The sequence below is a fragment of the Stegostoma tigrinum genome, chromosome 18 (genome assembly GCF_030684315.1).
Source record: "Stegostoma tigrinum isolate sSteTig4 chromosome 18, sSteTig4.hap1, whole genome shotgun sequence".
In the NCBI taxonomy this organism is placed as follows: domain Eukaryota; kingdom Metazoa; phylum Chordata; class Chondrichthyes; order Orectolobiformes; family Stegostomatidae; genus Stegostoma; species Stegostoma tigrinum.
The window spans coordinates 21046310-21062276 of NC_081371.1; the positions used below are offsets into that span (position 1 = coordinate 21046310).

The following is a 15967-nucleotide window of genomic DNA, read 5'->3' on the forward strand; positions in this document are numbered from 1 at the left end:
GATTTTGAAGTCTTCATGCTCATAACTAAAAAAGGTGGAAAACAAATTTGGCATCTCATAGGAAAGGCAAATGAGATGTTGGTCTTTAATTCAATGAGAGTGGAGTACACAACTCTATACAATGAAAACCTTTTTCCATTACCCTCAAATTCAAACTGGACAGAAGATGACAGAGTGAAAGGAATACACCAAGATCTTGCCCTCAGATCAGGAAGGAAAGAAGCATGGATGGAGATGAAATTTGGAAGCCGAGTAGGAGCACATTCAGCTCTGATAAAGATTCATCTGGATCGAAAGTGTTAGCTTGCTCTATCTTCATGGATGCTACCTGACCTGCTGTGATTTCCAACATTTTTTGTTTTCAGTCAAAATTGGAAGCTAAGATGTTACTACTGTAACAAGGTGGGATATGTTCTTTCAGAATATTGGAAATCGAGAGGCACAGCCATGGGAATTAGTGAAATTCATAAGAATGAGTTTGAAATGGAAATTTGGAAGGAAAAGGCCCCAGATCAGATTATAGTTCTAGCTAGAACTAAGGCTCTAGAAGTAAATACTATCGTAAGTATAGAAGTACAGCATTTAGATGAAGGATGTGAAAGGTCTTTAGCTAAAGGGAAAATATCCCCTTAGGGATTTAGTTTTACCTCCAGAAAGGTTCAGTAAAAGCCAGCATGTTGGTAAATGGTAGCATTTGTGGAGAGAAATCAGCATTAACATTTCGGATCCAGTGACCGTCCTTAGAACTGATGGCAGCTAGGAAAAATTTATTTATGCAGAAAGTAGAGTGGGGAGAGCGGTCAAGGAGTAAATGATAGGTGGAGGTAGGGTCCAAAGAGAGAGAAGAATAGTTGGACAGACAAAGGAGTGGAGAACGGTCAGCCCAGTAGAATGAATGGCTGCTAATGGGGACAAGCAGTGGCTAAGAACGGGTTTGTAAAATAGCAGACCCTGTAATAATGAGGGCTGGTGTGTGGAGGTTGGGGTAAGGACTTGGGAGAATTGTTGAATTTGATAGTGAGTCCAGAAGGCTGTAGAGTAGCCAAGCAGAAAATGAGGTCCTGTTCTTCCAACTTGTGAACTTCATCAGAGCACTGCAGTAAGTCTGAGAGTGAGATGTTGGCCCAAGAACAAGGTGGTGTATTACATAGAACATTACAGCACAGTACATGCCCTTCGGCCCTCAATGTTGTGCCGACCTGTCATACCGACCTCAAACGCATCTAAACTACACTATTCCATGTACATCCATATGCTTATCCAGTGACGACTTAAATGTACCTAAAGTTGGCGAATCTACTACTGTTGCAGGCAAAGTGTTCCATTCCCTTACTACTCTGAGTAAAGAAACTATCTCTGACATCTGTCCTATATCTTTCACCCCTCAATTTAAAGCTATGCCCCCTCGTGCTCACCGTCACCATCCTAGGAAAAAGGGTCTCCCTATCCACCCCATCTAACCCTCTGAATATTTTATGTTTCAATTAAGTCACCTCTCAACCTTCTTCTCTCTAATGAAAACAGCCTCAAGTCCCTCAGCCTTTCCTCGTAAGACCTTCCCTCCATACCAGGCAACATCCTAGTAAATCTCCTCTGCACCCTTTCCAAAGCTTCCACATCCTTCTTATAATGCGGTGACCAGAACTGTACACAATACTCCAAGTATGGCCGCACCAGAGTTTTGTACAGCTTCACCATAACCTCTTGGTTCCGGAAGTCGATCCCTCTATCAATAAAAGCTAAAACACTGTATGCCTTCTTAACAGCCCTGTCAACCTAGGTGGCAACTTTCAAGGATCTGTGTACGTGGACACCGAGATCTCTCTGCTCATCTACACTACCAAGAATCTTACCATTAGCCCGGTACTTTGCCTTCTGGTTACTCCTACCAAAGTGCATCACCTCACACTTGTCTGCATTAAACTCCATTTGCCACCTCTCAGCCCAGCTCTGCAGCTTATCTATGTCTCTCTGCAACCCACAGCATCCTTCGTTACTATCCACAACTCCACCGACCTTAGTGTCGTCTGCAAATTTACTAACCCATCCTTCTACGCCCTCAACCAGGTCATTTATAAAAATGACAAACAGCAGTGGACCCAACACCGACCCTTGCGGTACACCACAAGTACCTGGTCTCCAGGATGAACATTTCCCATCAACTACCACCCTCTGTCTTCTTTCAGCAAGCCAATTTCCGATCCAAACTGCTATATTTCCCACAATTCCATTCCTCTGCATTTTGTACAATAGCCTATTGTGGGGAACCTTATCGAACGCCTTGCTGAAATCCATATACACCACATCGACCGGTTTACTCTCATCTACCTGTTTGGTCACCTTCTCAAAGAACTGAAGTGGCAGCAGTGAAGGAGGAATGGACCAGGGTGTCCCTGGAGGGATCAGGGGAGGGGAATATGTGTTTAAGGTTTTCTTTTTCACCCTGTGATCTGTATGCTCTTGCTTACTATGATCTGCCTGTAATGCTTGTAAACACAGCTTTTCACTGTATTTAGATACACGTGACAATAAATGAATCTAATCAAATCAGGTAGGGGAAGTTGTTGGAGATAAAGGGAGTGAAGTAGAAGGAGAGATAGATAGTTCCCAAAGCAAACTTACTACAATTCAACCAGCTACGACAGAAGTTCTGAGATAGTTAGACATCAAATTTCCCATATATGGAGAAAGGAAAGTGGGAGGGTGTTGTAAAACTACTGGGGACGTATGAGGTAATCTGTCCACATGCTTAAAATAAATTAATCAGAAATGATTTGAATGTAGAAGAGTTTGGATGAATAAAAAAAAATCCTTATCAGTTGTGCCCAGAAAAACAAGCTGAAGTGGAATCAGAGATTCAGTGTGTGCTGGAAGCCTACTTGATTTATATTCATTAAAGCAGCTGGAATTTACCAGTAATGTCCCAAAACTGGATAGGTCAACTAATAGTATCAGAGATAATGGGAACTGCAGATGCTGGAGATTCCAAGATAATAAAATGTGAGGCTGGATGAACACAGCAGGCCAAGCAGCATCTCAGGAGCACAAAAGCTGACGTTTCGGGCCTAGACCCTTCATCAGAGAGGGGGATGGGGGGAGGGAACTGGAATAAATAGGGAGAGAGGGGGAGGCGGACCGAAGATGGAGAGCAAAGAAGATAGGTGGAGAGGGTGTAGGTGGGGAGGTAGGGAGGGGATAGGTCAGTCCAGGGAAGACGGACAGGTCAAGGAGGTGGGATGAGGTTAGTAGGTAGCTGGGGGTGCAGCTGGGGGTGGGAGGAAGGGATGGGTGAGAGGAAGAACCGGTTAGGGAGGCAGAGACAGGTTGGACTGGTTTTGGGATGCAGTGGGTGGGGGGGAAGAGCTGGGCTGGTTGTGTGGTGCAGTGGGGGGAGGGGATGAACTGGGCTGGTTTAGGGATGCAGTGGGGGAAGGGGAGATTTTGAAACTGGTGAAGTCCACATTGATACCATATGGCTGCAGGGTTCCCAGGCGGAATATGAGTTGCTGTTCCTGCAACCTTCGGGTGGCATCATTGTGGCAGTGCAGGAGGCCCATGATGGACATGTCATCAAGAGAATGGGAGGGGGAGTGGAAATGGTTTGCGACTGGGAGGCTTGGGGACCGCTTTGCAGAACACCTCCGCTCAGTTCGCAACAAACAACTGCACCTCCCAGTCGCAAACCATTTCCACTCCCCCTCCCATTCTCTTGATGACATGTCCATCATGGGCCTCCTGCACTGCCACAATGATGCCACCCGAAGGTTGCAGGAACAGCAACTCATATTCCGCCTGGGAACCCTGCAGCCATATGGTATCAATGTGGACTTCACCAGTTTCAAAATCTCCCCTTCCCCCACTGCATCCCTAAACCAGCCCAGTTCATCCCCTCCCCCCACTGCACCACACAACCAGCCCAGCTCTTCCCCCCCACCCACTGCATCCCAAAACCAGTCCAACCTGTCTCTGCCTCCCTAACCGGTTCTCCCTCTCACCCATCCCTTCCTCCCACCCCCAGCCGCACCCCCAGCTACCTACTAACCTCATCCCACCTCCTTGACCTGTCCGTCTTCCCTGGACTGACCTATCCCCTCCCTACCTCCCCACCTACACCCTCTCCACCTATCTTCTTTGCTCTCCATCTTCGGTCCGCCTCCCCCTCTCTCCCTATTTATTCCAGTTCCCTCCCCCCATCCCCCTCTCTGATGAAGGGTCTAGGCCCGAAACGTCAGCTTTTGTGCTCCTGAGATGCTGCTTGGCCTGCTGTGTTCATCCAGCCTCACATTTTATTATCTAGGTCAACTAATCTTTATTCAGATTGTATAAAGGTGAATGCATGTATTACATAAAAAGTAAATTGCTGGATGCCCAGCAGCTGAAAAAAAACTTCTTCATTTGAAATGTCCACAAGATGGTACACATGTTAAAACAGAGGCAAAATACTATAGATGCTAGAAATCTGAAATGAAAGTAGAAAATGCAGGAGAAATCCAGCACGTCTGGCAGCATCTGTGCAGAGAGAAACAGAGTTAATATTTTGAGTCCAAAGATGACTTGACAGTTGGAACTGGAATACTTGTTGAAAAGCTGAATAATAAGTGTGTAGGAACATAGAAAATAGGAGCAGGATTATTCTGTTTAGCCTTTCTAGTCTATTCTTCCATCCAATTTTATAATGGTTGATCATTATTCATCATTCTGTTCCTGCTTTCTCCCTGTTCCATTTGATCCTTTTAGCCGTAAGAACTATGTCTAACTCCTATTTGAAAACATTTAATGTTTTGGCTTCACTACTTGCTGTGGCAGTAAATGTCACAGGCTCACCACTCTCTGGGTGAAGAAATTTTTCCTCATCTCAGTCCTAAAACATAAATGCCATATATTAAAACTATAATCTCTAGTTCTGAACTCCCCAGTCATCAAGAACATCTTTCCTGCATTTACCTTTATAAAGTGGCCATTTAAAAGGCCAACTCATGAGTCAATTTCCATATTTTAAATGTGTACCTTGGCAGGCAGGATTAATACTATTGCACTTGCTTCCACTATCTTCACCCGCTGTCTACTCCCATGTTGTTTAAAGAGTAAATAGTATAATGATCAGGAGTGAGAACTCAACCTGAATTAATTCTTTATTTAATACATGGATGCTAAGTTTTATCATCCAAAATTAAATATTGGATGTATTCACATTTTCGGAATTAAATGTGAAGGAAACTTCATCTGCAAAGCTGAACAATGCATCATGCCTTTATTTACCATTTCAGTCTTTGTGAAAACTTGATGAAGGTTTTATATTTGTATGATGACAATATCAACTCCTACACGAGTACTGTAAATGATCCAGTATGTTGCTGATTGACCTTCAGTGCAATGTTTATTTAAAAGTAATGCTAATTTACTGTTTTTGAATATACCTGAAATATTTGGTGTTGTAGGTGCAAGAGTTAATGGCAGCTATGGAGAAAGTGAAACTAGAATTGGAGCTGATGAATGCCAAGCTATCCTCTACCCAGCAGTCCCTGGCAGAAAAGGAAGCCCACCTCAGTAACCTGCGTGCTGAGAGGAGGAAACACCTCGAGGAAGTGCTTGAAATGAAGTAAGGGCAATCTTTACATTTCAGTATTGCATTTATGAAGAATTTCGTCTATTTCTCCCAGTTGGTTGTTTTTGTTTGCTCTTCTATATCACTTCTCATTTTCTCTCTACTTCAAAGCAGCAGTAGGTTGCTGTAATATGGATTAGTCTGCATTTTAACTAGTACTGCATGATAGATTCACATCCAAAGTTCTTGAAATGGTATATTTCGGCTGTGGCAACAGGTAAATATTGAGTGGAAATTAATGTTTCCCCACAAAGTGAGCTGATTGCATGACTCCTTTGAGCAATTTGTCGTAGACATGCACAAGAATAGCGCTGTTGAATAGGAATTGGTGCAAATGGATCTGTACCAACAAAACGTTTTGTTAGTTTTATCTGAGAAAGCACCATGTTTGTGCTGACTTTCTATTTGATTGCTACTTGAACAAATGCCTTTAAGGTTTGTGTTCTTCAATGCATACTTGAGTAACAAGAGAATGATAAATTGAAGTAGTATATTCTTTTGTTCATAAAATAAAGTTATTATTGGAGGGGTCTTGCATTCATTTTCTGCTTCTTTGACCTGACCTGAAAACAAACATTTTCTGAAGTGATTGGTATATTCATAGTTGTGAGATTAATATGTTCGTAGTTGTGTAATTTATTCACATTTTACTCTAGAGAAACTGGTAGAGTGTAGCAACCAATTTATAATGTAGATTGTATATTTCTGTTGCACTTGGGCTTTGCTATAGACTGAAGTTGAGAGGAAGTAGAAAGAATGATGGGTAAATAATACTTGTTGGCAAAAGTTTTGATCTTTTTATTCTTTAGAAACATCATGTTCTAGACCCTGTGTACCAGAAAGGATTGTGTTTCAGTTTTGTAAAGGTTTAGTTTCATATTTTAACCTAGACCTGGTGAGACTTTTTTGATGATATAAGACTGTGGCAAGGGCATGGACCGAAAATCCGGGCACCTGAATCCACATTTTCAAGATATAGTGCAGTTGATTTTCTGGGAGGTGATTTGAAAACATGAAATTGGGTCATGCAGCTGGCACATATGTGCATTTCTTAAATAATTTAATTATTTTAGATGGGTTCCATCTTGAATCTTCTAACCTTGTTAAAAGGCCTGTTATTAACAGAGCATGAGAGAACTTTGAGATTTGCCCTACTGACAACCAACTAAATCACAGGGCCTCCAAACAATACAACTGTATCTGCTGAGCATTTCTGTGTCTGAAATAATTTCAGTGAGAAGACGAAGAGAAGATGAAGCCCCTGTTTTAAAACAAAATTGAATGCTTACTGCCAACTTTAAGAAGCTGCATGTGAACATTACTTATGCAGAATAAAACTGTCAATTCTGATTGGATACCCGGAACTCTAAACTGCATGTGAAAACTTGACCTTCCAGCTTCTCTTTGACCTTCTCTCTTCCAAACACTAGCATCTGGGGAACCAGAATAGTTTTCAGATCTGCTGTCCTCTTGCATAGGTGTGTTGCGTTCCTATACAATAATGCATCAATGTGTTATTAATCTGTATTATTGATTCAGTAAGATCAATATAATTAACTTTGAAATTTTGAGAAACAGTACAGAATTGTATAATTTGAAAATATATTTCAAAGGATGCCTTTTTTTTCTTTTGTGCTGTAAGGCTGTCATAGTGGTAGTGTGCGGAGCTAATTGCAATGTTGTCAATGCGGTTCATGAAAATGCAAATCAATACAATATAGACAAAATGCAAGGGTTTGGATTAATGGTCTGTAGAAGGACAGACATGGATTAAGGATGCTTTTTTTGCACCATTTATACAGTAATGCTGCTCAAATGATGAGGGGAGTACAAAAGATTTTTGCTAATGTGGTTATATTTCATATAGTAACGAAATTATTTAGTTACCTCAGCAGTAAATAGTCATTGTCAGATTTTGACAAAATCACATTGTTTAACTCAGCCTTTATTGATTCCAAACCAAAGGAAATAGTAATTGATCAATGATATGAACTGAACTGCACTTTCCTGAAGCTAGTACTAACTGCAAGAGCAATAATCTATCGCCTAATGATTGAAATGACATGCTAAATTAAAAAATGCTAGCACCTGAATTTTGTTTTTTGGGAGGAGGAATTTAAATCTCAGTTAATTTAACAAAGTAGTGTCTTGGGTTATAGTTTTTGTGCTTAGCTATATCAGTACGTGTGCAGCAAATGAGTTGGAGGCTTGTTCCAAGATTCTGCCAATTCTCTCACATAAGAGGTGAAAATCTCTTTGGTTGTATTTTACCTTATAGGAGGAGCTGTCTGTGAGTTCTCGAAAGAAAGAATTCAATTTTGCCAAATTTCAATGTATTATTGAAATCACACTGCTGATTTTTTTTCACCACTAGCTAAAACTCTGTCTGCTTTTAAAATGGTTTAAGACCAAATCTTCATTGCACGTTTTATTTTGTGAAGCTACCACCTGGTCATACTCTGTGCCCTCACACCACAAGGTCCATAATGCTGTTAAATTTGATTCCATTTAAATGAAGACAGCAGAAATTCATTAAGAAAATGTCACGATCATACACAGACACAGTTTGAACTTCTTGCATTCTGGCTATGAACAGCATGGTCTAGTATTGAAAAGGCTATGTTGCATTTCCTAAACCTTTGTTTGTGAAATTAATTCAAAAGTGATACACGGCAACTCCATAACAGTAAAACCAGAAGTATTATTTATTTACACACTGAATAATGTTACAGTGGTGTGTAATAACATCTCTGAACAGGTTGATTAAAAATATGGACAATGGTGACAAGATAATCAGTTCTAGGCCTGCCTGTCATGTCATGGGTCATAAACTGCTCCAACTTGCTCCACTAGGTATTAGTTGCAGCACTGCATTGGCAGATGTGATCCCTAATCTCATGACTCATATTTATTCAGTAGAAGGCTTCTTTTGCCTTCCTCAGATTATATTCAATTCTTTGATTGCGTGTATTGATTCCTCTAAACAAGCTGCTGTCTTGAGCTTTCACTGAATTTCTGTATGTCTAATACTATCTTAGAACAGTTGGTGTGTCCTTGATGCTTTTAGGCCATCCTTTCATCATTACTTTATGCTGCACGTGGAAAGTTGCATCTTGTTTTAGTTTGCCTCATTTGAGCAAGATCTTTCAGATTCAGTGGCTCTGCTGGATTGATGACTTCTAGAACATGCCAACCAGTTGCACTCTGATGAAGGGTCTAGGCCCGAAATGTCAGTTTTTGTGTTCCTGAGATGCTGCTTGGCCTGCTGTGTTCATCCAGCCTCACACTTTGTTATCTTCCCATTATTCCATTTTGCATTTTCCCTGAGCATACTCGCCTTTCTTTGTAAAGAGAAGCTCTTGAGAACATACCAGCAATGCCAATCTGTTTCCCTTGCTTGAAAAGCATGTCCAGATGAACCTCAGCAAGTGAAGTAAGTTTTTTTGCACATAGAAAATAGGGGAAGGTGTTTTGTCGTGGCTTATGGTCAGACTCTGCTGTCACTTTATCTTTCCTAAACTGGTATCAAGTAAAATGCTCACAAGCAAAGCTTGTTTCACCATTCAGCACGTATGATGCCCTGAATGCAAATTAAACTTCTTGTCCATATTGCGTAAAGGTTGCTCCAAATATTGTCTCTGTGGCATCACTGCAAGTTAACTTCATTACTGACCTCGAAGATTGTTTTCAGTAGTTGTTTGAGTCTGTTGAATGCTGGTTCTTGTTCTGTGTACAATACCACTACAATTAACAAGACAGTCTCTGAAGTTGGAAAGCTGTAGAGGATCTGAGCTCAATAATATCTCTGCCCTGCTCAACTCATCTGTGCCTGTGACCCTCATCTGTACCTTTGTTACCTCTAGACTCGCCTATTCCAGTACATGTTTGGCCAGCCTCAGGCATTCAAACCAACCTAGTGAAGCTGCATAGTCCTACTGAATCACAGGGCTGTTCTCTGTTAGAGAGAGGCAAAGATGATTGGTGGTGGTTTAGGCTGAGAGTCACCATGCCTCAGGCAAGGAAGGAGGTTGAAAAGAGAAACAATATAGATTAGACATTACCATGGTGCCCATCAGGGTTTAGTTTTGGTTCTGACAGAGCCACACAGTCTTCTGAACTTATTACAGTGTTGATCTGAACATGGGCATAAGAGCTGAATTCAAAAGGAGAGGTGGAAGTGACTACCTGTGATGTCAAGGTAATATTGGAATATTGGTCATGTGCAGCATCAAGGATTCGTAACCCAGTTGAAGTTAATGGCAATCATGGGGACAACTCTCCACTGGATCAGCGCGCGCGCACACACACACACACACACACACACACACACACACACACACACACACACACACACACACACACACACACACACACACACACACACACACACACACACACACACGGGTGTGGTATCCGCGGTACCTAAAGCAGTGCTATCTATCAGATACAGTAAGATATTTGGATGAATTTAATTGCAGCAACATTTGAGAAGTTCAGCACCACCCAAAACAAAGGATCCCACTTAAGAGCGTCTCTTCCACCAATTTAAATATTTACTCCATCCATTAGTGTTATGTATGGGAAACATTGTGCACCATTTTCCTGATTCAATGCAACAAAAAGCCTTCTTCATTAGCAACTTCAAACCCACATTCTCCACCACCCAAGGACAAGAGCAGGAAACACCTAGGAATGCTATGATCTGCAAGTTCACTTCAAGTCACAAACGACCTTGACTTGGAGCTGTTATTGCTGTTCCTACACTGTTATCAGGTGGAAAACCTGAATCTTCTTGCTGAGCCAATCTTGGGTATGCCTACATAAAATGGATTACGATGGTTCACCATCCAGAGGAATTAGAGATGGGCAACAAATGCTGAGTTTGCCAATGACACTCACAGCTAATAAAAAAAAAAGTTCTCCAGCTCCCAATCCTCCATAATACTGTTTCTTGAAGTCTAGCCTAAGTTCACCGATTTTGATCACTCCAGTATTCATGGCATTGCCTTCAACTGCTGTTTCTCACTAGGCAGCAACAAACTGCCGATTAAGGGGGGGGCTATTGCTTGTTAGTACCTTTATTGTACCTTATTGACAACCTAACTAACTTCTTTGATATTCAGCTGTCTATTTTACGAAACTTGCTAAGCAAGCTAGACATCTAGAAAATTTGACAAGGAAACCAGAGTGAGTACCTGACAAATTCCACTCACCTCTACTCTGAAGCACCTCGATAATGGACAACAACATTTTGGGGCATGTTCCATGGGTACCTACCAGATGTACCGCATGTCCATGGATATTGACACTGAACACAAGCCAGTCTCTCAGAACCCTTACCGCACTCTCGATCCATTTACATGATACTTCCATACTTCAGCGCTGCATCTCGGTGTACACTATCAAAAATCATTACAATGCTGTTACAGGGGCACTATGCACTGAGGATGTGCACCTAAGCACATGGACTGGACGAGACTCCACCTCTGGACTCTTCTGTCACTATCGTAATGAGCTTACATGAATTCTTGCAGCGTCCTCGCCTTGCATTGTCCTGACTTGTCTTTTTGCATTTTACCCCCTCAGCCGAGATACCAGCTCATATTACTTCCTGTTGCCTTGTCATGTTGCACTGACACAAAGGAAGTAAGCTTGGCATAGTTGTCAGTTGGCCTCAGCCAAGTCCATGAGGATAGTTCTTGCTCAGAGGGTCCTGGCTCAATAAGTCAAGTGGAGCCTCCAAAATCTGTCTATGGACCTGAATATTTCCAAGAAATCTAATGAAATATTTTAAATTCATTGTAAATTATATTTGTTTTGTTCAGGAATTTCATACAAAATAAACCAGCTTTTTGGTTTACAGTTGGTTTTCTCACACTGGATCATTTTTTAGTCCACCTTGTGGAAGATGGAAGAAATGCATCTGATTATTTAGTTTGTAAAGGTTTCATTGAAGTTTCATTGTCACAGTCACTAGAAAATGCTGCTTTATGAGCCTGTCTTTATCATATGACAGCAAATTCTATTTAGAAGGTATTGCTGGCATGAACCTGATAAAATATTTAGTGCAGATTGTAAATTTGAAACGTTCTATCATTGAAAAAGTAGACAGCCATGGTCATTTGTCCTGCTGCTCCCCACTTGAAACAATTAAGATCATTTGTAAATGTTTTGACTTTTGTTTTTTTTTGAGATCTATCACTGTTCAGTCTCCCAAAATTAGCACCCAATTATTTTACATTTTACTATACATTCGGTTATTTGCTCTTGCACAGTTTCTAATTCACTATGTATATTACTTTTCATCCTATTTCAAACACTTCTAAAATAACCCACTTTTTTTATATATTCTGCTCGATTGGAGATACTTGGGTTATTCACATCTTTCCATGAAATAACAGGCAACAGTTTATATGGAACAGTTTACATATAGCCAGCTCACTTTTCTGGAATTCAGCCTAATGAACTCCATTCTCAGTATTTCGTGCACAGGATAAAATTTGGAAAGTTTCAAAATAGCTACTGAAATTTCAGAGAACTTTCAAAATTGCCCAGATAATAATGTTTAAAAAAAAACAAAGTGTTCAGATAATCGAAGTATCATTGTAATGGTGATACTCCATTTGAATTACATCACATTAATAAGCCCTAAATCTCTCAGCTGTCATTTTAAGTGAGGAGAAAATACATTGTTCTTATCACCTCCTCAAAAAAAGCAATCAATTAGGTGAGACACGACCTTGTCCGCACAACTCTATGTGGCTTATCACTCACAAGTCCATTTTCTTCCAAATCTAAATAAATGGTATCTCTCAGTATCTTTTCCAACAGCTTCCCCACCACTGAAAGCAAGATCACTTGCCTGTAATTACCTGGATTATCTTTTGTTTCCCTTCTTAATCAAAGGAATAACAATGGCCACTCTCCAGTCTTCTGGAACCTTGCCTCCCACAGTATCCTAGGATAGACCCTATCTGGCCCTCAGATCTTATCTATTTTAATGTATTTCAAGTCACCAACACTTTCTCCTTTATTATGTTGACCTGCCCAAGAGTGTTCACACACCTTTCCCTCACCTCAACATCTCTCACGCCCCTCTCTTTGTTGAATACCAGTGGAAACTAGTCATTAAAGATCTCGTCAGTTTCCTCTGGCTCTCACATGTCAGATGTGGATTTATCCTCAAACAGCCACTCCCAACCCAGACTCTCCAATTCTTGCCTAATTTGGTTATCGTTGGCCTTCCCTCAATTTAATGTCGTCATCTAAGGCCCACTCTTGTCCATTTGCCTAAGTATCTGAAAACTTATGGAATTATGGCCACTATTTCCAAAATGCTCCCCCACTGAAACTTTGATCACTCAACTGGACTCATTTCCCAATATCAGGTCCAGTATGACCCACTCCCTCATTGGACTATCCACATAGTATTTCAAAAAATGCCGTCCTGCAGGTTAAGTTCTGTTGGTATTTCTGGTACATTAGTGATACATCTCAATGACTGGTGGATTGTATCAAACAACATGGCCCTGCTATGATCTACAATAGGCAGCAACTCAGAACACAGTGTCCTGCATTAAATGTGATGCTGCTGTTGGACACCATTTACTAACTGATTTAGACCATGACAATATTATCTCGAGAAGCCAATGTACAATGATTAGTCAGGTTGGCATTGCATTTCATTTCCACATGCTAGTAGTTACATATATTGACATTATGGACTCCATTTGGTGCAAGCAGAAAGATTTTTTTTTGAGAAAAGGTTATGGAGACTAACCATCCCTGCCTAATGTCCCATGGTGTAACGCCCTGAATTATCAGAGATTGTTTCCCTGATCAGAAGCTAATCGGCTAGATAAAATTGAATTAACAGATCCATGCCAGCCATAATCCAGCCAATCAGTACTCTGCAGACTCATGCTGTATAAATTAGTTTTCCCTTTCAAAGTTTGTTTTCTTGCATCCCAGTTCTGATGAATATAACTTGAAAACCTTTAATGTTTTATATTCTTTTACCAATATGCTAACAAACAATTATTTGTAAATTAGTGTTATCACAAAAAGACTTAATTGCAGAAAAGAATGTACTTAAAACAGTGCTGAATCATATTTAGGCAAAATCCATTGAGGAAATCCTTTAATCCCCACGAGTGCACTGGCCATTGCCAAACTGTACCCATCCTTATGTCAAAATGATTTAGCAGACATGTTTGAAAAATCTGTTGAGGTTTTTAGCGAGCAACTCATAGATGGAACTAGGGATATCCTGTTTTCAAGATTTTCAAAAAGAATACATTAAACAAAGTGTCAAATTGGAAGATTGATTGTTGGGGGGAAAGCGGGTATAGTAATAAATAAGTTATTTCCATCTCTGCAAACTAATTAACAGAATACTACAAGTAATACTTGTTGGAAGTTAGATGAGTGTATCAGTTGAAATTTGCTGATAATACAAAAGTTGTTTGGGGAGTAAGCAAAAAAGCTATAAAGTATCTAGACTAATTGAGTGATTAGGCATGAACATGGCAGATGGAATACAATGTCATGGAGTATGAAGTTATATCGTAAGTAAAATGATAACTGCGAGACTGGGAAATGTTTGCATTCAGATAGACTTGCATAATATTCTACATGAATCAGAAAGTTAACATTCTGATACAACAAACAATAAGGGATGCAAATTATGTGTTTGCTTTTGTTAAAAAGGCATTGAAGTTTAAGGGTAAAGAAGTCTTATTACGATTATACCAGCCATTAGTGAGGCCACACCTGGAATACTGTGTGCAGTTTTGATGGCTTTACCTAAGGAAGAATGTACTTGTCTTAGACAAAATAAAACACAGGCTCACCAGTCCGGCCTCTGAAATGAGAGGATTTCCATTTGAGAACAGAGTATTTCTAGATCTATATTCCTTGGAGTTTTGAAGAATTTGGGGTGATATCAGTGAAGCTGAAAAGGTTCTTGAGGAGCTTGATAGTATAGATGCTGAGAAAATGTTTGTCCTGATTTGGGAACATGGACCATGGAGTTACAGTCTTTGAATATGGGTGGATTATTTAAGACTAAGATATGGAGAAATTTCTTAACTCAGAGTGGTGATTCTTTCAGATTTTTACAGCCAAGAGCTGCGGACATACAGTTATTGAGTATGTTAAGGCAGAACTTGATGAACGTTTGAATGTAAATAGAAATAAAGCTATAAGAATGATGCAGGAAAGTTTGATTTTGGATAGAAGATCAACCACAACCAATCCAAGGGCAGGCTTAAAAATCTAAAAATTCGAATGCACTCTAGTTTGAGCAAAGGGGCATGTGTGAGAAATGTGTTGAGGCCACAAAGGTTGGTCAACAAGGAGGACAATTAAAGTGTTCTAAAAGACATGGATAATTAGTCATATGAGCAGACCAGTGCTGAGTGCAATTTTATGTGGAATAGTTTATTTTTAGAGGTATGTAAGGAATGGGAAGGATAATTAATGGGCTTTCACATTCTTCTGTTGTGTTCTTTACCATAGAATACCATTTCAACACTGGTTGGTCGGTAGTATAGCTTCAATTTACTGAAATGTCAAACAGTATAATTTGATAGCGGATAACTTTGTACAGAGCAATTTAGTTATCATCCTCAATTCAATATGCTGCTGCTCAGGTGATGTCATCCTGGTATCCTATTGTCCCAATGTGTCATCATGGCTTATTAGCAAAATCAGCTCTTAATGAAGCAGTGGTATAATATTGGCTTTTGAATGAAATAGTATGAGAAAGCAATATATGCGAGTTCACATCATAATTCCATCAAAGGGCATATGCAAGTATGTAAAATCAAAAATTAAGACCAGTCACATTGTTTATAATAAAGTGTAGAATTAGTAAATTTAGTCAAATGATTACCTCATAGTTGAAGTACTCTGTATAGTACTCAGTATCTCATTATAAAAAGGACTTGAAAATCATGGAAACTATACAACCTGGATTCACCAGGGAAATGTAGAGGTGGGAAATTGAGAGATTTGAGGCACCAAGACAATTTCAACCAGAGTAAAGAAATCTAAAGAAGGTCGAATTGAGTTTTTTATTATGAAGGGTTTCAATGAAGTAAACATGAAAATCCCTTTTGCTCGTTGGAGAGACAATGGCGAGAAGTCACAATTTAAAATTGTTGTGAAGATACTGTAGAGAGAGGAGAAAATGATTTATTCATACATCTGGAGTATGGAATACTTTGCTGCAAGGAATGATTAAGGCAGAAATAATTGCATTTTTCAAGGAATAAATGTTGGCAAGGTCACCCTGTTTTTCTGTGTTAAAGTGATAGAATCTTTTTGATCCACCTGACAGGGCAGACAAGGCCCCACTTT

General features: G+C 40.0%; 1 protein-coding gene across 1 annotated transcript in view; it reads left to right on the top strand.

The window, feature by feature from the left end:
• LOC125460655 (ELKS/Rab6-interacting/CAST family member 1-like) overlaps positions 1 to 15967 on the top strand; it is a 730867-nt gene that overhangs the window by 291632 nt on the left and 423268 nt on the right. Inside the window, exon 16 of the mRNA XM_059652379.1 lies at positions 5439 to 5599. Within this exon, the coding sequence (XP_059508362.1) occupies positions 5439 to 5599 (161 nt within the window). The remainder of the gene's footprint in view (positions 1 to 5438; positions 5600 to 15967) is intronic.